Source organism: Melopsittacus undulatus (assembly GCF_012275295.1).
Source record: "Melopsittacus undulatus isolate bMelUnd1 chromosome W unlocalized genomic scaffold, bMelUnd1.mat.Z SUPER_W_unloc_4, whole genome shotgun sequence".
NCBI lineage: Eukaryota > Metazoa > Chordata > Aves > Psittaciformes > Psittaculidae > Melopsittacus > Melopsittacus undulatus.
The window spans coordinates 160,358-182,638 of NW_022993946.1; the positions used below are offsets into that span (position 1 = coordinate 160,358).

Consider the following 22,281-nt stretch of genomic DNA (forward strand, 5'->3'; position numbering starts at 1 on the left):
GTTTCTGCACAGAAAATAGTCAGACTAGCCTCTTTGCATGACACATACTCAGCCTGATTTCAAGCCATACAACTCATATACAGTCTATGGGCAACCAGAAGGCATCAGACTCAAGAGCACAATCTCAACACAAGGCCTTCAGTGATGGCAGAAGTCTCCTCACATCTGGCCTGCCACAATCTAATATAGTCAGTCTTAATTTCTTTACTCTTAATTATGCCTGATCCTTGAATTTGGGGGTAGAATCTAGTAATAATTCAGTATGGGAATTTCCAGAAAGTGCAGAAACATCAGTATGATGTCAGTTTTCTCCCATGGGTGTGTTTGGCTCCTGTGGTCAAAGCTCAGCAAAGCTGTTGGGCTAGCAGCTTGCTGTACAGAAGAGGACCAAGCAGTTCTGTGTTAGGTCTTATATAGCTGTTGGTAGTTTCCTTTTCTGTGATGAGATGGGAGACAAATGCAAAAACTGAGTGAAAATGGACAGGTTATAGAAGAAATACTTGGATGGCTCAGGATGCCAACTCCATACCTCTTGCTGGATGCTACATCTCCTGCAGCTGCTGCAATTATGGTGTTTTCTGTAGCATTGTGTGAAGTGAAACTGACAATAAAAGTAATGGAAGTGAAGCTGGTGGTTGTTAACCTAATGTAGGTGAATGCACCTATAATCTGCTTGTTGGCCTGAGCTCTGAGGGCACTGACCTGCAGTTTTAGGAGAAAATTGTCAAAGTAGTACAGCTGTGTTTTAAGGGTTTATACTAAGGCATTCGGAAGTCTGGCCCTGTCTGGAAGCACTCTTGCCATTATCAGCCTTGGACATAGAGCTGAGGCAGGAAAAATCTCTGTCAAACCATGGGTACTGTAGTACTGACCTGTGCACAGCTGGAGATGGTCATCCAGTCTGTCCCAAGCATGCTCTCAACACAAAAGCATTAACAGCTGCCCTGTCTGAAGCTGGATGCTCCCTGACTCAAGAGCACTGACAAGTGTTTCTAGCCAGAGTCAAAGTGGTGGTTGCATGGTTCAGAACAGCATGGTTCAGAACTGAGCAATACCATGAACTGTCACTGCAATAAAACCTGTTGCAAGTAAAAAATGTCTTCTCTAGCTGCTGAATTGCTTGAGATCCTAAATATAGCTGAATTGTACAGGCTCAGTCTTTAGATGGGTAGCAACTGCCATGAGCGGTTATTGTTATGAAGGCTAGAACCTCCAGACTGAACTTCTAAACTTCTAGGTTATGAAAGGGAGACAATCTTTAAAAAAATCCTTTTGTTTCAGTTGAGTAATGTTAGAAGAAAATGGTTTGGTTTCCAGGCACTGCTGTCATTATTCAGAGTAGTTTTATTTATTTGAATTCCTTGAGAGATGGCTCAGGCAACAGAAATGTGAATGTATGAGTGTTCTGGGTTCAGCTATAAGTTATTTTTCTCCTTCTTAGTAGCTGGTGCAGTGTTGTGTTTTCAAATGTGTTAAATGTACAGTGTAGCTAGCAGCACACTGGCAGGAGCCGTTCATTAGGCATGCAGCTGTGGGAAGTGATGATGTGCACAGCAAGGTGCCTGGTTATACCTGTTACAAAGGAAAAAGAGACTTTGTGCTGTCTGCAAGTAACATAACTCTAACTTGGGCAGGGTGGGTGATCTGTAGGAGACCTGCACATGGAATCAGTAGGAGCTTGTCTGTGAGCTGGCTGTAGCAGATAATTACAAAAAAGCACAAAATACTTTAAAAACTCAAGTGTTTCTTTCATATTTGAACTTAAATACAGATTTCAAAGAATGCTCAGTTTCACTGGTGCTGCATTTTATAGGGCTTTAAGTTTGTGGTGTTTTAAAACAAAAAATATTTTTAACTGGCACTTCCAGAAGCACTGAGCAGCTGCAGTTTCTGTTAGCCACTGTAAAAGCTGCTGGTGGCTTTCCAGTGTGCATCTGTTGTTGTCCGTGTGTTGTTCCACCCCACCCCATTGCTCCTCTGCAGTGTGCAGATAGGATGAATTCACCATTCCTACCTTTGCTGCCTAAAAATCAGGGATCTAGTTTTTGTCAGCTTGAGAAGAGTAGAAGAAATCAGTGTCAGACTATAGAAGTGTTACATACAGCTAGGCTGGAATAAATATGGAATTTCTGAAGCTAGGAGGGAGTCCTGTCTGCATTAGTGCTCTCCACTGAGAGGGAGATTATATTAATATGTAAGTTTAAAGCACATGGCAAGATCTCCAGAAAAAAAAGTCACTGTAGTAACTGAATTGGGACTTAATTCAGCAGTTGGTAGAAACATTAGGTTTGGATTTTCAGTCAAATAACATGGTATCTAGTAAGACTTTATTTCTCTAGCATACATAGATTTCACTATGACTTTGCCCTATCCATATAAAAGAAAAATATACCCCAAGTGCAGGCACTAATGAGGATGCCAGGCAGCAAGGCAGTAAAATAGGAAACAAAGTGACTGTGTTGGTAGCAATGTTCTTAAAATATGTGTTGTGGTGTAACTTAGAGGTTGAAGTTCTTGTGCAGTAGCCATAAACACCAGTAAAGGGCTGAATCTTCTGCCAAGCTGGTTTACTGAATATAATGACTAGTTATAAATTGGGGAAGGGAGCAATGGGTTGATGACTGTTGTTTACCCTCCTGACTACAGAACATGTTCAGTGATATCAAAGCCATGGTCAGCAGGTGGCTAAAATTAGGACACTGAAGTAAGATAATTTCTGTTCAGTTTAAGCCAGAAGAGTCAGACACATGGTGAATGCAGTAACGATTGGGTACTTGTAGGTGTGGGACTGAATTGCATCTTTAGTCCTCCTAAATTAGTTTCGCTGCAGCTGAGCTAACACACTGCCCTAAAACTCCGACACTCTCTAGTACCTAGCAGTGCCTGGCTGAACTTACCAGAAATAAGCTCAGATAACTGATTTCCCTTACATTAGTGAAACTGTAGGTGCAATAAACTGTTGACCACAACTCTTTGCGTGTGGCCATCCAGCCAGTTCTTTATCCACCGAGTGGTCCACCTATCAAATTGATGTCTCTCCAATTTAGAGACAAGGATGTCGTGTGGGACAGTGTCGAGCGCTTTGCACAAGTCCAGGTAGATGACATCAACTGCTCCACCTTTGTCCATCAGTTCTGTAGCCCCATCATAGAAGGCCAGCAAATTGGTCAGGCAGGATTTCCCCTTAGTGAAGCCATGCTGGCTGTCACCAAGCACCTTGTTTTTCATGTGCCTTAGCATGCCTTCCAAGAGAATCTGCTCCCAGATTTTGCCAGGCACAGAGGTGAGACTGACTGGTCTGTAATTCCCCAGGTCATCCATTTTCCCCTTCTTGAAAATGGGGGTTATATTTCCCTTTTTCCAGTTGTCGTGGTTTAAACCAATCCACACAGCTTGCGTGGTTTAAAACCCCACCTCAGTCTCCCGCAGTACCACACGCCCCTTTTCCCCCCACCTCCCCACTCCCGGAGGAATGGGGAGGAGAACCGAAGGAACGTAACTCCCACGGATTCCGATAAAAACCAATCCAGTAATTAAGGTATAACACAAATCACTACTGCTACCACTAATAAAAACAATGATAGAGGAAATAAACAAGGAGAGAGAATACGATACCACCCGCCGAAACGAGCCCAACCAGGAAGAGAGCTGACTCCCCCCCTTCCGGCCAACTTCCTGTTACCTCCCCAAGCATGATGTGCTGTGGTATGGAATACCTCCCCAGCTAGCCCAGGCCAGGCACCCTGTCTCTCCCTCCTCCCAGCTTCCCCTCCTCCCTGGCAGAGCATGAGCTCAGAAAAGGCCGTGGACAAAACCAAACATTTGAGCAGTAACTCAAAACATACTTGCCTCCAGCAACCTTTCTCAGCCCGAAAGTCAAAACACAGCACTGCACCAGCTACCAAGGAGAAAAAATGACTGCTACTGCTGAACCCATGACACCAGTCATCAGGAACTTCACCTGTCTGCCATGGTTTTTCAAATATGATGTCCAGTGGCTTAGCAACTTCCTTTGCCAGCTCCTTCAGGACCCACAGATGGATTTCATTCAGGTTTTTAAGATGGTCTCGAACCAGATCCTCTCATACAGTGGGCCTAAGGTTTTCATTCTCCCAGTCCCTGCATCTGCCTTCCAAGACTAGGGTGATGTGATCAGAGCCTTTACCAGTGAAGACCGAGGCAAAGAAGTCATTCAGAACCTCAGCCTTCTCCAAATCTAGGGTAGCCATTTCTCTCGATAGCTTCAGGAGGGGGCTTATGTTGTCCCTGTCTGTCTTGTATTCGCTACATACTTTTAGAATGCCTTCCGTTTATCCTTAACATCTCTTGCCAGGTTTAATTCTAGCTGGGCCTTAGCTTTCCTAAGGTAGTCTTTAACTTCCCAGACAACATCCCTGTATTCATCCCAGGCTGCCTGTCCTTGCTTCCACTTTGTTTTTTCCTTTGATTTTTTTCTCAGCATCTCCTTATCCATCCAAGGAGGTCTCCTGGCCCTCCTGCTGCACTTTATTCAAGTTGGGATGCAACACTCCTGAGCTTGTAGCAGGTGATCCTTGAATATTAACCAACAGTTTTGGGCCCCCCTGCCCTCTAGGGCTATAACCCATGGAACCTTATTAAGCAGGTTCCTGAAGAGGCCAAAGTCTGCTCTCTTGAAGTCCAGGGCAGTGAGCTTGCTGCAGGCTCCTCTCACTGTCCTGAGGATCTCGAATTCGACCATCTTCTGATAGCTACAACCAAGGCAGCCCTTGAGCATTGCATTTTAAATGAGCCCTTCTCTGTTGGTGAGCACAAGCTCAAGCATGGCACCTCTCCTTGTCAGCTCCTCTATTACTTGCAGAAGGAAATTGTCTTCCACACAATCGAGGAACCTTCTGGGTTGCTTGTGCTAGGCCATACTGTCGCTCCAACAGACATCAGGGTGGTTGAAGTCCCCCATGAGAACAAGGGCCTGTGAGCATGAAGTGTTTTCTATCTGTCTGTAGAGTGCTTCATCCGCAAAGTCAAAAGCCTTGCTGAAGTCAAGGTAGATAACATCCACTACTTTCCAATCATTGCCTCATGTTGCAATGTCATAATAAAAGGCTATTACATTGGTCAAGCAAGATTTATCCTTGCTGAATCCAGGCTGACTACTACTGATGACCTTCTTCTTTTCTTCATGCTTGGTGATGACCTCCAGAATGGCCTGTTCCATCCCCTTTCCAGGGATGGACATGAGGCTGACTGGCCAGTAGTTTCCTGGGTCCTCCTCCTTGCCTTTTCTGTATATGGGTCACATTGGCCTTCCTCCAATCATCGGCCACTTCTCCCATTCTCCATGTTTTTTCAGAGATGATGGTGAGTGGCAGAGCAACATCTGCCAGCTCCCTCAGTACTCTTGGGTGCATCCCATCAGGGCCTATGGATTTATGGGTGTTCATTCTGTCTAGCCTATCCCTAACCCAACTCTCTATGAACAGGGGGAAGTCTTCCTTTCTCTGGCCTTTGTCTCTAACTTCCAAGGTCTGGGACTCCTGAGGGCCATTCTTAGGGGTAAAGATTGATGCAAAGAAGGCATTCAGTAATTCCACCTTCTCTGTGTCTTCTGTTACCAGGACACCCATCTGAATCAGCAGTGGCCCCACGTTTTTCCTTATCTCATTTTTTCTGCTGATATACTTGTAGAAGCCCTTCTTGTTGTCCTTGATGTCCTTTGCCAAGCTCAATTCCAAGTGGTCCTTGGCCTTCCTTGTCACATCCCTGTGTACCCTGATGACGTTCCTATAGTCCTTCCACTTGGCCTGGCCCTTTTTCCACCTCCCATAATTTTCCCTCTTGAGTTTAAGATTTAATAGGTGCTCCCTTTGATTTTTTCATCATGGGACGCACTGGTCTTGGGCTTGGAGGAAGTGGTGCTTAGAAAATTACCAGCTCTCTTGGACTGCCTAATCTTCTAGAGCCCTATCCCGTGGGATTCCTCTAAGTAGGTCTTTGAAGAGACTAAAGTTAGCTCTCTGGAAGTTTAGGGTTCTAGTCCCTCTTACTGTTTTCCTTCCCCCACACAGGATCTTGAGTACCTCCATGGTCATTATATGCAAGGCTTCCCCCTAACCTTTATGTCATCAACCAGTCCTTCCTGGTTTGTAAGTACAAGGTCCAGCAACACACCTTTCCTCATTGGCTCCTCCACCACTTGTAACAATGTTATCTTCAGTGATCCACAGGAATTTCCTGGACTGTGCACACTGGACCATGTTATCCCTCTAACAAATATCTGGGTGATTGAAGTCCCCCAAGAGAACAATGACCTGTGACTGCAAGGCTACTTCCAGCTGCACATAGAAGGCCTTATCGAGTTCCTCCTCCTGATCAGGTGGCCTATAGTAAACACCCACAACAGTGTCCCCCATATTAGTCTGTCCCTTAATTCTCACCCATAGACTCTCAACTCATTCATCTGTCCCCTGATAGAACTTGATAAATTCCAGTTGCTCTCTCACATAAAGAGCAACTCTACCACCTCATCTCCCTAACCTGTCATTTCTAAAAAGTGCATAGCTATCCATTACAACATTCCAGTCCTGTGAGCTATTTCACCATGTCTCAGTAATTGCAATGAAATCATGGCCCTGTGACCACACATAGATTTCCAGTTCATCCTGTTTATTCCCCATGCTATGCATGTTTGTATACAAGCACTTCAGAGAGGTAATTTCACAGCTAGGTTCCCTAGAAGGAGTGTAAGACTCACCATAACCATAAGCAGCATCAATATGGTTAACCCTATGATCCTCATCTTGAGAGTCAGTCAAGGAACATCTGTCCCTGCACTGGTTAGCAAGGTCTCCCTGCAGTAGGAAGCAATGGTGTGAGCATTGCCACTCTGAACCCCATACCACAAGTCCTTCAATTTGAAGGCCATCTCACAAAATTGGCCAGCCTGCTGCCAATGATTCTCTTGCCCCTACTAGACAGATGGATCCCATCCCTCCCAAACAGTCTACAGTCATTGAAGCACGACCCATTGTCATAAAAGCCAAAACCTTCTTGATGACACTAGTAACAAAGCTAGTCATTGATCTGAACTATGTGTCTGCTTCTGGCTGTCCCCATTTCCCTAACAGGTAGGATAGATGAGAAGATGACTTGGACACCAGTGTTTTTCACCTGCCTCACCAGGGCTCTAGTCTATCTTGATACTATGCCTTTTATGACTTGCTGTGTCATTTGTACTCACATGAAAAAGTAACAGCTGGTAGTAGTCCATGCTCTTGACAAGCCAGGGAACCCTCTCAGCAACATCCTAGCCACTGGTAGGCAGCGTACCTCTCATAACTCCCTATCAGGCTGGCAGGTGGGTGCCTCAGTGCCCTTCAACAGAGAGTCATCCACTGTTGGAAGAAGTAAACAACCCTCAGAGACCACCACTACATTTTTGTATGCATGGGGGAAACTTTCTGGAAAAGAACGTAATCCATACGTAGCCTCATGAATATGTATGTATGCCCAGGGTCTATATAAGGGTGGCTTGTGTAGCAATAGGGAGACACACGTTAGGAGGAGCTATACCCCGTGTCTCCCAGCGCCACAATAAAGAATACCTGCTTGTCAGATTGAAAACTTTGTTGGCAAGTTTGTTGTGGGAATTCTTAAAGAGCCAAGGCCACACAGTAAGCGATCCCAATACCCTGAGCCTTATTACTGTAAAGTAAGAAGATCCTTGGCAGGCATAAGCAAGGTCAATTGTCTTGTTAGGCCTCTGTAATTTCCCACTGAAAACGTGCAGAGAATGATCTCTGCCAAGGTTGTAGTTTCCCACTGTATTTTTAAAGTAAGGTATTTAATTGCAATTATAACAAGTTATAAACATTAGCTTTGTAAATGGTAGTAACCTCTAGACTAACCAATTAGAGCCCAGTATCCAAGACTGTTACATAAGAAACCAAAGGCTGTAAGGGTATAAAAGGAGCACTGTATCTGAGTAACGTCTGGCAATCGCTTGATCACATTGATCGTCTCCACGTTGTCCGTGACTCCTGCGTCAACAAATGGCGCCCGAACAGGGACCCTCTATAAGCTCATATTGAAACGGAAGAGGGTGTGAATTGCTGGGCTGCAAAGAAATTGGTTGGAATCTATCTGGCTCGACCAAGATCGGGAGGCAGAAGCCTCGGAGGAGGGAATCCTCGGATTGGAGCCTTGTGAACCCACAAGACACTGTGCAGTGCAAATAAGGTGAGCAGCTGGATGGTTGGAAGGGAGCTTAAGGATGGGAAACCAGTTAAGTAAAGAAGAAGAAATAATACTTAAGCTCTTCCAACATAACCTCTCTGTGAGAGGGTCAGACTATGATGAAGCTATGCTAAAAAGATTGTTGCTCTGGAGTAAGAAGTTAATTGTGGGAGTTGGTGAAGCTTTTAATCTCGAGACTTGGGAGAAAATTACTAAGGAAGAAGCCTCTGATTTATGGATGTTTTCAGTCCTTCTTAAGGTGAAGGGAGCATCCTTTAAAGAGACAGACTTAAAGTTAATGTTGAAATTATCGAAGACATGTTACCCAGAGATTGATAAGTCTACCGTATTTGAGATATCTTTGTGGAATGAGGCAGGAGTTAAACTGGAATGCAGCTACGAAAGGCAATGACACTGTGAAAAGTTTGTTAGTCATTTGGAGAACTATTTTAGAGATGTTCAAGTCAAAAAATGAGATCATGGAGACCAGCGCCACCCCCCCCCCCTCCCCCCCCAACCTCCGCCGGTTGCCACCACGGCTGCGAAGACTGAGGACAGGGATGAAGATGATCCTTTCGATCCAGGCTCTGTTGACCCCGAGAAGGAGCCTGTACGTGTTCATCAGTTTGCTGTTGCTACTCCCAAGATTCTGACACCTGATAATTCCCATGCTGGCCTGGATATTCCTTTTGACCTGTAGCCTTTTCATCCGGAAAAGAAGCCTGATTTATATCCCCCAGATCCTCATGATAAATGGGCAGCTGTAAAGGGAGAAGCGAGACGGGAGGGGGATGCAGATATATTGCACGGTTTTCCATGGTATGTGTGCTGGTTCAAGACCCGCAGTGGAAAAGTTTCTTGTATATTCTTGTCAGGAGTATCGGGTGGACGGTAGCACACCATGGAGTTGGGTCCCCATATACAACTCCTTTTGATACAGTCTCTCTGTGACACTCATGTACTAGAAGTTGGTAAATATAAGTATGTCCATGTTTCTAGCAACCTTTGGAGACTTTTATAGATATTGCTGGCAACTTCTTCTGACATAGGCTGGCCACGTGTGTCGGAATGAGTGTGCATTTTGGTTAGTATAAAAGCCCAAGCATCATGCGATGTGAGGGAGGCAGAGCCTCTGCGGGGACACCTGCTAAGGCTGAGCCTGCCACCTTGCACTGTGATTATGCTTCTCGGAGTTGGTTTCCTGATAGTCTTCACAAGGTCCTTGTGCTACATTTTGTATGTGGAACTGTGTAGTGGGAGTAATGATTGTCTGGATTTTGTGTTTCAGATATTGTAGTTGTGTGGAGTATGCTTGTGGGATCACATATGTGTGTGTGTGTGATGAGGGCAGACAGTGTTCTGTATATATTTTGTTGTCGGGTTCATGTAGAAGTTTTCACGGGTAGCAGTTTAACATTTTGGGCAAGAAAGGGTTAATGCAAAAGCGCAGTTGCTGGCAGATATTTATGGTTGCTGCTGAAGCAGGCAGGCATTTATAGCTGCTGCTGAGCAGGCCAGCGTTTGTAGCTGCGTAAAACAGGGTGAGCGACTTCTAAAAAAATGTTTGGTACCCATGTTCAGATGAAGCTGCCCTCCAATTTGGCTCCCAGTGCCCCCCCAGTGGAATGGCCGGGATTGACACTGGAGCCGAGGAGTGGGAAAAAGAAAAGTATTGGGGCAGTTTCTAACCTAGGGTAAATCCAAGACTTGGAGGAGCAGTTCAGTTGAAAAGAGAACTGCTAGCAGAAAAAGCTGTAAGGGTATCTGGATCGCTCAAAAACAAGAAGGGGGATTTGTGGGATTCTTAAAGAGCCAAGGCCACATAGTGAGCAATCCCGATACCCTGAGCCTTATTACTGTAAAGTAAGAAGATCCTTGGCAGGCATAAGCAAGGTCAATTGTCTTGTTAGGCCTCTGTAATTTCCCACTGAAAACGTGCAGAGAATGATCTCTGCCAAGGTTGTAGTTTCCCACTGTATTTTTAGAGTATTTAATCGCAATTATAACAAGTTAAAAACATTAGCTTTGTAAACGGTAGTAACCTCTAGTCTAATCAATTAGAGCCCAGTATCCAAGACTGTTACATAAGGGAGTAAGGGTGTAAGGGTATAAAAGGAGCACTGTATGTGAATAAAGTTTGGTAATCGCTTGATCACACTGATCGTCTCCGCGATGTCTCTGACTCCTGCATCAACAGTTTGTTCCTGAAGTTTTCTCCAAATCAATTTGGCGACCCAGACGGGACCCTCTCTGCTCAGCTGCAGGACCCACTGAAGACAGGGCTCCCTTGGTAATTTTTCCTGGAGGGACCCCTCGACTCATTTGGATTGCTGTGGGAGCAGAAAAGGACCATCTTCATAAAAAGTATTCTGTTCTTTTATATAGTCTGTAAGGTGCAGGGGGCATCTTGCATAAAGACTACATTGGTAATTGGGTTGGTTTGGTAAGCGTATGCATGGTTTGGAAGCCTTCGGTAATTCAAGGTAAGAAATGTCGTAGGTAAAGGCGTATATCTGCCTGCTAGTGTCCGTTTGGTATACATCCACAAGAAGCACGGGGCTTCTTGTGGTTTGGGTCCTACAGGATGCAGGGGGTGTCTTGTGGAAATGGTTTTGGATCTTGTTGTGGCTTGTTACATTAAGGATTCTGGTCTTGTGATTTTGGTATTGGTGACAGGATGTTATAACTGTGTTATTAATTGTAGTTTGTTCAATAGAATTTTAGTCTCTGTCTAGTTTCAAGTGTTGTAACTGTGTGGAGTGTGTCTGTGGGATCCCTAGTGTGTGTGAGTGAGAGATTGATAATGGAAAATCAGCAGTGAAGAGATCATGCAAAAGAGTCCTTTAGGGTGCATGTTGGCACACTGGAAAGAACTTGGAGGGTCTCCTGGGGGCTCAGTAAATAAGAAAACATTAGTAAAATTTTGTAACCGATGGTGGCCTTTGTATAATTTGGAAGATCAGGAAAAATGGCCTAAAAATGGAACTCTGAACTGTAGTACATTGTTACAATTAATGTTTTGAGGCTGCAAGGAAAATGGCATGAAGTAATGTATGCCGATATGTTTTTCACTTTAAGAAACCACGTGGAGTGACAGATACAATGCAAAATTAATATAGCTCTACCAACTCCCTTAATTTTAGCTTTGGAAAAGGACAGGGAAAAACTGAAAGTTAAGATGGAGAGATGTTGTTCAGCCTGTGATACTGGGGAAAGATGTTTAAAGTCAAAAAACAGTAATCAGGAAGGTAGGTTGGAAAATTATCTATCACAGGTACCTCCGAGAGGAGCACCCTCTGCATCTGTCCTATCTGATATTGATAAGGAGCAAGAGATTGCTGTCACTTGCAATAAGCGGCAGATGCACATTCAGAGTTAAGAAAGGGTTAAAGCAGAAGTGCTGTTGCAGAGGCAGGCATCTGCAGCCCCTGCAGAACAGGGTGAGCAAATGTGAGGAAAAAAAAAAAGGAAAACCAAGGGGGAAAGGAGGTGAGCTCTCTCAGCTCCTGTGTTTGAGCATGGGATGGGTGCTGGTGCAGGCAAACAAGTGGGAACAGACATGTTCACGGACGGGACTGAGGGGATGTTGAATAAATGTGGACAGGAGGAAGCATGGAGAGCGTATAGGAATTGGGAACAGGTAGAAAAGAAAAAGCTGGGTCGTGCTATAGCCACAGCTGCGGTGGTTGCTTTCAAACTGGGGGGGGAGTTTGGACACTGGAAGTGAGACTGCCCTGGGGAGGGGGTGGGGGAGTGCCATGGTGTGGCTCCAGTGACTGAATTGGAACTAGACTGACAGGGACCTGGGGAATCTACCCTAGCAGATCCAGTGGTTGAATTAAAACTAGGGTCTAGAGGAAATAAAGTGGAATTTTAGTGGATAGAGGAGCAACTTATTCGGTGTTAAATCTGAGAGAAAAGAACTTGTTACAGATGTGGGAGCTACTGGCCACCAAGAAAAAGAGAAAAAAACCCCCAACAAACAACTTGAGGCATTCTTTCTCAAACCCTTAAAGTACAAATTGGGAATACAAATGGAATACATAAATTTTTATGCATGCCAAATTCTCTAATATCTTTCTTAGGGTGAGAAGCAACATTTAAAGAAGGCAGAATGGAATTTAGAATTAAAAACAGTCAATTAACTGCAGTTTTGAGTTTATCTTTAATTCAACAGAAAAGCAAACAGGAGGACCTCCCTGAAATAAAAGAAATCCTTAATCAGGTATATCTGGGAGTATGGGCATCTGAAGTTCCAGGTAAGGCGAAAAACGCTTTGCCTGTTAAAGTGGAAATAAAAAGGGGGGCCTGCCCAATTAGAATAAAACAATATCCCTTAAAATTAGAAGATCAAAGGGAATTAAAAAAAAATCATTGATAAATTTTAAAATATACATTATTAATTGAACCCGAATTGGAATATAATACTCCTATCTGGACAGTAAAGAAATACGATGGGGAAAGTTGCAGACTGGTTCAAGATCTCAGAGCAATCAACAAAAATGCAGAGGATATTCATCCAGTAGTAGCTAATTTGTATGATTTATTGACCAAATCGAATAATAATCAGAAATGGTTTGCCATATTGGATTTAAAGGATGCTTTCTTTTGCTTACCATTGGCCAAAGAATGACAAAATTTATTTGCTTCTGAATGGGAAAATACTGACGCAGGAAGGGAAACTCAATTAACATGGATGGTATTACCTAAAGGGTTTAAAACAATACAGCAATTTTTGGAAATCAGCAAGAGAACTAGAATCATGGAAGCAACCTACTCTAATGGGGACTTTGTTACAATATGTGGATGACCTATTAATTGCTACAGAAACAAAGGAAGAATGTATCCAGTAGACAGTGGAATTATTAACTTTTCTGGGACTGAATGGTTATCGGGTATCCAAACAAAAGGCCCAACTAATTAAAACCCTAGTTTCCTACCTAGGATATGAAATAACAGGAGGACAGAGAGAACTTGGAGCTGCTAGAAAAGAAGCCATCTGTCAGACTCCATGACCATCAACCAGCAAGGAGCTCCAGACATTACTGGGAATGACTGGATGATGCAGACTTTGCATCCATGATTATGGTGTTCTGCATCCTTTTTGCAGGAACAATCAACAGAACTAACACACGACTGCTTGGCCACCATAGAGACTGTATATTCAGGCTGAGGAGACTTGAAAGAAAAATCTCTGGAAGATGCTGATTCTTGGTTTACCGATGGTAGTAGCTTCATGAAAAGTGGTAAACGAAAGGCAGGATATGCCATTACCACCATTTCACAGGTAATAGGGGCTAAACCTTTACCCTCCAACACCTCTGCCCAGAAGAGCATTAACAAGAGCCCTAGAATTGGCTAAAGATAAAAGAATATTTTGGACTGATTCTAAATACAGATTTGGTGTGGTCCATGCACATGGTGCTATCTGGAAAGAACGAGGACTTTTGAACACACAAGGGAAACAGATTAAACATGCTACAGAAATTCTACAATTACTGGAAGCTGTTCAGCTACCTGAAGAAGTAGTTATTATATACTGTAAAGGACATCAACAAGGTGACTTTGATCCAGAAATTGAGAGTAATTTGGCCAATTTTGAAGCCAAATGAGCAGCTGAATAATCTAAAATCATGTCCTTAATCCCTGATGGCAAACTAACAATTGAAAAATCTAAACCTAGGTATTCAAAAAAGGATAGAAAATTGATTCAAATTCTAAAAGGACAGGAAAATAAAGAGGATTGGGTTCAGATACCTGATGGGTGAATTGTAATCCCCTATAACCAACTCTGGAAGTTAGTTCAGGGAGAACATAATAAAACTCATTGAGGTAGCAACTCTTTATATAAATATTTAGACAAACAAATTGTAGGAAGAAATCTATACACCACAGTTCAATCAGTGACAAAACAATGTCAGTTTAGGAATACTCCTAAACCTGAAAATAGAAATCAAATTGGGACAATTGTGAGAGGAAGTTACCTGGGACAGCACTGGCAAATAGATTTTTCTGAATTACCAAGAAAAGGGGGTGATCGATATTTGTTGGTGTTAACAGATACTTTTTCTGGCTGGCCAGAAGCATTCCCTTGTAGGATAAATAATGCAAGACAACTGATTAAAACATTATTTAAGGAGATAATACCTTGCTTTGGAGTATTAGCGGCAATTTCTTCTAACCGAGGTTTGCAGTTTAGTGCAAAATTGTTACAAGAAATTAGCAAAAATTGGAAATCAATTGGCAACTACATGTTCCATACAGGCCTTGGGTCAGTGGAGAAGTAGAAAAGATGAACCATCTGATCTAACAACAAATTAGTAAAATATGTCAGGAAATTAATTTATATTGGTACCAAGGTTTACCCCTGGCTCTATTAAGAATTCGAACTAAACCTCGGTCGAAAGAAGAGGTTAGCCCATTTGAAATTTTATATGGAAGACCATAACAGTCCCAGTTTAAAGGAGAAAGTCTTCAGGAAGTAGGAGAAAGCTTTCTCTGTGAGTTTTTGATCAATCTGGGAAAACAATGGGAGGAGATAAATAAGAGAATAGTAGGGACAAGAGCAAGAGTTTTGGATTATCCAATTCACCCTTTCAGATCTGGAGACTGGGTTTACATTAAGAATTTCTCAGGAGATCCTCTACAGGGGAACTGGAGCAGACCATACCAGATATTACTGACCGCCTTTACAGCAGTGAAGATAAAGGAACAACCTGCTTGGATACATTATTCAAGAATAAAGAAAGCACCAGAACCAGAGAAGACATGGCAGATTGAACATTCAGGACCCTTATGTATGAAATTCTGTCAGCTGTAATTTGGACTCATATGATAACTGGTGCACAAGCTTGCTACCAGAATTTATACCTGAAATTAGTGCAGAATGTTACTGAAGTTTCTAATCATAGTGACTGTTGGGTGTGTGCACAGTTGCCTAAATCAGGAGAAAGCCTGTATCTCCAGTTAATTGGAGTTCCAATTCCTAACACTGTCTCATGGACAAACCTGTGGGTGAACACTAGCAATTTGTATTCAAAGGAAAGGTTAAAATTTGGAATAGTTAATCCTAATCCAGGCAATAAATATTACACCTGTGCACAAAGATGTATTACACCAGGAACCAGGGTAGGAGACTATACTTGCTTAAATGCCACAGATGTAGGTCACCATTCAAATTGCAATCACGCCATTAATATAGATGGTATCGTAGTTCAGTGGTGGCCCATTCCTAAAGGGAAAGGATGGTATTGGTTATGTGGAGAAAATGCTTATAAGACTTTACCCCCCAACTGGAAGGGGGCATGCACCTTAGGTGCTATAATACCCTATTTTACTATTATCGACAGGTATCCTTCCAGGACCTGGATTAGAAGTTTTGTTAAACGGATTAAACGAGAGTTAAACCCTATTATTGAACGGCACACTGCATTTCATAGTTTTGTGAGAGGGCTAATTCCATCTTTGGGAGTAAGTGAATTAGAGAAAGCAATTGTAAATATCTCAGCAACCATAAAGGAAATGGCAAGTAAAAACATTGATATAATGCAGGCAGAACAACAAGACATAACTAGCCTATCTAAGGTGGTATTATAAAACTGAATGGCTCTAGACATGATATTGGCATCACAAGGAGGAGTTTGTTCCATAATCAATGAAAGTTGTTGTTCCTTATAGACCAAAGTGTCAGAATTGAAACAGATCTGGAGGAAATTTGGAAACAAAGATATTTCATGAGATGGCCATGGATGACACCTCCTGGGGTTTTGAAGAAATATGGAAAATGTTAACTTCATGATTACCTAATCTCTCCTGGTTGAGGCAACTTGTTGCAAGAATATTTATGTTAATTATTTTAATATTGATTACTTGTGGTATGATACAATGTTCCCTCTGGTGTTGTAAACTATCTATGATCAATTATGAAGACTGCAAAAGGAATGAAATTAAGCACTGAGTAGAAATGGGATATTATTTCAAAAGGACTTTTGATGGTAATGGTAATATATAAAATGTTGCAAAAGAATTTGCAAAAGGACAGGAAAAGGGAGGATTTGAAACAAGGGGAACACAAAATGGAATATATAAACCTTTAGAATTAGTTTTAAGCAATGTTAAATTTGATGGCTTTGTAACAGTAGCAATGGAAAATTACTGAGGTGTGTGGTACATAGAAAAAAATATAGAATACACCTAGAGAACATACTGAGAATTCTTGTCCAAGGTAAATCATTATATTTGTCATAGTTTTAAGGAAAACAGTCTAGAAAAACAGGACACAGGGATAAGGAGTATCTGGGAATAGCAGGTGTCCAGGATGGGCTACAGTTATACTACCTGATAAATAGGAGGATAGGGGGATTATTATGTCTCTGGTGCTAACAAACTAATTAAACTGGTATAAGCATCTATTGTGCGTGCTTCAAAGGCTGCCAGAAGTGATGAAGATTGTTGGAAGAAGTAAACAACCCTCAGAGACCACCACTACATTTTTGTACCCATGGGGGACACTTTCTGGAAAAGAACGTAATCCATAGGTAGCCTCATGAATATGTATGATGCCCAGGGTCTATATAAGGGTAGCTTTTGTAGCAGTAGGGAGACATACGTTAGGAGGAGCTATCCCCTGTGTCTCCCGGCGCCGCAATAAAGAATAGCTGCTTGTCAGCTTGAAAACTTTGTTGGCAAGTTTGTTCCTGGAGTTTTCTCTGAATCAGTATGCACTGTAGGTACATGGTTGTGAAGCCATGTATCTATCTCAACAGCAGCTGTTGGATAGTACTGCTTGAATTTGAACTTGATAAATGTCTTTTGTGTGGTTTTCTGATCATTACCAGCCCAGGTAAGGCTTGGTGTTTATATTTTTCTTGTTCACTTAGTGTTTTGCTTGTAAGAAAATGTGTAGTTGTACTATGCACTGGCACTGATATATAACATGAGCTGTTTAATGGACTTAGTGATAACTTGGAAGAAAAAAACAATTTGCATTGCAATGGTTACTTGTTGGTCTCTCTTTCATAACTAAAATATTTTGCTTTGTTCCAGGCTCACATTAAATTTCCTATTGACTATCCATATTCACCACCTACCTTCAGATTTCTGACCAAAATGTGGCACCCCAACATTTATGAGGTAAGGTGTGTTTTAAACTAATTTTTTTTTCTCAGGCTTGTGAGAAGTTTTACTGTGTCCTTAAACTTCTAGAAATATTAAGGTACCTAATGTCTCTAGTGATAACTAAAGCGGTTAGCTGTTTGTATTTAAATGTTAGCTTCATGGTTGCAGAGTTAAATCTAAACATTGTGGGAAATGTTCCTATAGTCAGGGATGGAGCCTTTCTCATACCTGCAAGTGCAGAAGACATCCCCAGCTGAAGCATTGTTCCATGAGCATTGGCAAATTTAGGGACTTCTTTGATCAGGGGTGGTGTGTGGGTTCTTGCCCTACTGTGATATTTAGGCAACAAGTTGTATGCCTTTTAAGTACATTTTTAATTTAGGTATATCTCACAAAAATTGTATAATGAGATGAGAAATGGTGGGAAACGGTCTTCTGCAGCAGTCAGCCTATGACGAAGGGGCTTGGACTTGGGGTGCTCCAACTGCAGAAAGAGCTGGAGTCCAGCTTCAGGAGGAGTCATGCACAGCCTGGTCACCTTGGGGCCAGAGGGAAGGCCAGAGAGAACCTTTGGACTAAATGTCTGCTAGTCAATTTTAAGTGGCCCTTAGTTCAAGGCATGTTCAAAGTGTAACCCAGGGCTACTGGGTCCATCACTGGGTCATGGTGCAATTACATACCAGGTTCAGAAGGGGACTGATTTTATATAAATTCTCTTTAGAAAGCAGCATTCCCTAGTTTGAAAGCATTGTCTTCATGATACTGAGCACAGGCTGCTTGGAAAGATTTAAGTTAAAGTCATCATGGACTAAATCACTGCGGGAAGTGCTGCAGGATATGTCTAGTATGGTGCTCTGCTGATGGTGCCCCAGCTGTGTTAATGCGGCAGTGCTCAGGCTAACCCTGCTATTGCTGGAGCATAGCATATGTTGCCCTAGATCCAGTGTGAATGTACTGTCTTGTGTTTCTTGCTGGGCAAGCCACATCTATCCAGTGGCATCTATCAAGTGACCTTTAAGGCTTATCCTGGAGCCTGGTTGTGTTGAGCTGTTGTGTTAGAGCTGATGCAAGAAGTAGCTTGTGTCATGGTGTAAGCACAGATGGTAACTTAGAACCACGCAGTTGCTTGCTCACTTCCCCACTTCTTCCCTCTCCCCTGCTCCTGGACAGATGGGGAGGAGAATCGAAAGAATATAAGTCCCGCGGGTTGAGATAAGAACAGTCCAGTAACTAAGATATAACACAAATCACTACTGCTGCCACCAATAATAATAATGATAAAGGAAATAACAAGGGGAGAGAATATAAAACTGAAAGGAGAAAAGGAAAACAAAACAATAAACACAGGCGATGCATAGTACAATTGCTCACCACCCACTGACTGATACGCAGCCCGACCTGAGCACCAATCTGTGCCTTCCAGGTAACTGCCCCTAGTTTACATACTGGGCATGACATGCTGTGGTATGGAATACCCCTTTGGCTAGTTTGGGTCAGGTGTCCTGTCTCTGTTCCCTCATGGCTTCTTGTGCCCCCCACTGCTCACTGGCAGAGCATGAGACTGAAAAGTCCTTTATTGGGGTAAGCATTGCTTGGCAACAACTAAAATACTGGTGTGTTATCAGCATTGTTCTCAGACTAAAGTCGAAAACACAGCACTGCACCAGCTACTAAGAAGGAGAAAAACAACTGTTACAGATGAACCCAGGACAGTATGCACCCCTTATTCCATACCATTCTCATCATGCTCAGATCCCACATTTTTCAACATGCCATCGCTTTTTGTCTCATATATATATATACACACACACAAAGAGACAGATATCATTCCTTAGTCCATGGACCTTCCCTATAAAGTTTGCTGAGTTCATTCAGTCCATGATGTCAGGCTCCATCTGATGTAACCGTCTTTCAGGGCAGAAGAGAAGGTGTGTAGTGTTGGATTGTTGCCTGCTGACAACACTGCTGAGCTCGTCTGGTTTCATCAAAGTTCGTTCTTTGTTGGGGTGATGATCGGAGGGAAGTCAGGGTCAGTCGATGGTGACCTGATGATAGTACTGGGAGACTTCTGCTGCTGCCACAGGCTTTTCCCATGATTTTATTCTCTGATATGATCCTGACAGCATATATATTTTTAAAGCCCAGAGTGGTGGAGATGGGCATCTAGCTGATGGGCTATTAAGTGTGTTATATAGCAGGGAAAATCATATAATTGAGTTTGTTGGCTGTTTTCCCCCAAAATTGAATCCCCTTGAGGTACATGGCAGACTTCCCCATCTTGCCACATTAACCATCAGTTATATCCAGGTCCCTGAGCAAAAGCAATCCCATGAGTAAGTTTGTCTTTGCTTAAAGCAGGAATAACCCAGACTGTCTTCCCCAACAAATTCTTTATGTGCACCACAGGAAACTTATCCCCCTCTACAGTATGTGAAAGTTCTGATTGAGCTGGGCCAGCCCTGTTGCAGATCCCCTAGTGTTGACTAACCAGATGGCTTTTGGTAAATGTGTATCCCAGTGTTTGAAAGTCCCACCACCCATTGCTCTCAGTGTAGTTTTTAACAGCCCATTGTCTCATTTGATTTTTGCAGAGGCTAGTATGTGATAGGGGATGGGATATACCTACTCTTTAGCCCAAGTGTCTATAAGGTTGTTCCGGAAATGAGTCCCATTGTCTAACTCAATTCTTTCTGGGCTGCCATGTTGCCAAAAGACTTGTTTCTCAAGGACCCGGATAGTGTTGTGGGCAGAGGTGTAGGACACAGCATATCTTTCCAGCTATCAGGTGGTTGCTTCCACCATGATAAGCACATGGCCTTGGCAGGTTGGTGGGAGTGTATGTTCCATGTTTGTAGGATTCCCATGTACAAAGACTGGACACCAAACACAATGTAAGCAATCAAATGCTCTAGTCTACTTATTGCATTATTGGTGCAAAGCAAATATATATATACATTGTTTTGAAGCAGGTTACATACATACCGACCCCTGGCTGTATGTGATACCGCCAAGCAGAAGGACATGGAACGTGTTGCCCGGTCAGAGAGGTGGTAGGCAGTGCGTTGTCAGAGCATCCTTCGAATCAAGATGGGCATCTGGCCTTCTCACCCGTCCCTCCCTGCAGAGGTCCTTGTATTCCCCCTCTATATGTTGCATCTCTGCCTTGATGTCCTGAGGTCTCATGGGCCTACCAGGCTAAAAATAATTCACCCTTATATTGCCAAACTAAGTCCATCTGAGCCACTTCAGTCTTAGCAGCTTTATCCACTTGTTGGTTGTTCTGATGTTCCTCAGTGTCCCGACTCTTGGGTACATGATCATCTGCATGGCATACCTTCACCACAAGGTTCTGCACCTGGGCAGCGATATCTTACCACAGTGCAGCAGCCCAGATGGGTTTACCTCTGTGTTGCCAGTTACTCTGCTTCCATTGCTGCAACCACCCCCACAAGGCATTTGGCCACTTACTCCATGTAACATTGGCTGCATGATGTGTGGAGGAGACCCTGCCTTTGAACATCCAGCACAGGCAAACGGAGCACCAGGAAGGGCTGTGCTTCAGTGCCAATCACTTCTGAAGCAGCTTGAACCCCTTCATAGGCTGCCATTATCTCCTTTTCAGTTAGAGTATAGCCCTCCTCAGATCCTCTGTATCCCCAGCTCCAAAAGCTGAGGGGTCAACCTTGAGTCTCCCCTGGAACTTTCTGCCAGAGGATCCAGATAAGACCATTCTCCCCAGCTGCAGTATAGAGTATATTTCTTACATCTGTCCCAGTCCGGACTGGTCCAAGCATTACTGCATGAACTCACTCTCGTTTAATTTGTTCAAAGGCTTGTTGTTGCTCAGGGCCACATTTAAAATCATTCTTCTTTTTCTGGGTCACATGATAGAGAGGGCTTACGATCGAACTGTAATTTGGGATGTGCATTCTCCAGAACCCCACAACACCCAAGAAAGTTTGTGTTTCTTTCTTATTAGTTGGTGGAGACGTTGTTATCTTGTTGATCACATCTGTGGGGATCTGGTGACTTCCATTTTGCCATTTTATTTCCAAAAATTGAATCTCTTGTGCAGGCCCCTTGACCTTACTCCATTTTATGGCAAAACCGCATTTTTCCTCCCTTATTCAAAAACTTCTTCTGCTGTATCACCCCACACAATAATGTCATCAATGTATTGCAGGTGTTCTGGAGCTTGTCCCTATTCCAGTGCAGTCTGGATCAGTCCATGGCAGATGGTAGGACTGTGTTTCCACCCACCCCTGGGGCAGTCGGTTTCAAGTGTACTGGACACCCCTCCAAGGAAAAGCGAACTGTGGCCTGCACTCTGCTGCCAAAGGGGTTGAGAAAAATGCATTGGCAATATCAATTGTGGCATACCACTTGGCTACCTTTGACTCCAGTTCAGACTGAAGTACTAGCATGTCCGGTACAGCAGTACTCAATGGTGGTGTGACTTCACCCACAGTAAAGTGACCAACACAGCACTGCACCAGCTAATAAGGAGAAAAATAACTATTACAGCTGAACCCAGGACAGTTTGAGACAGTGTTTAATAATGCTGTTGTAAAGACTGAAAAGCAGTTAATTTCATAGAATAGATTCAAAACTACCAAATTTCAGATGTGTCTTTGAAAGCTGAATGCCTGTTTTGGCTCACAATTTGATTTAAGTTTTTAGTGGAGGCCAGTCAAATTTCTCTTAAACTTTTAGATATTCTAGCCAAATATTGGTCTGCTAGGACTACTGCTTGGATAGTTTTGAGGTGCTAAAGGCTTTTCAAAAATGTTCCTCTTGGTGTACTTCTGTCACCTTATCACAGCTCTTAATATGAGAGGTCCTGCAAGCTTCCTTTGGGTCTACTTCAAAACAGGAATGTCACTTCTCTCCCTTGCTGCAAACAAACAGTGGCATCAGTTGATGCCTTTAGCTTCGAAGGCCATTTTCTAA

The 22,281-nt window shown here is 43.0% G+C and overlaps 1 protein-coding gene across 1 annotated transcript in view; it reads left to right on the top strand.

The window, feature by feature from the left end:
* Positions 1-22,281, top strand: part of LOC117438276 (ubiquitin-conjugating enzyme E2 R2-like) — a 78,645-nt gene that overhangs the window by 25,385 nt on the left and 30,979 nt on the right. The window contains exon 2 of the mRNA XM_034073797.1: positions 17,260-17,346. Coding sequence (XP_033929688.1) covers positions 17,260-17,346 — 87 coding nt within the window. The remainder of the gene's footprint in view (positions 1-17,259; positions 17,347-22,281) is intronic.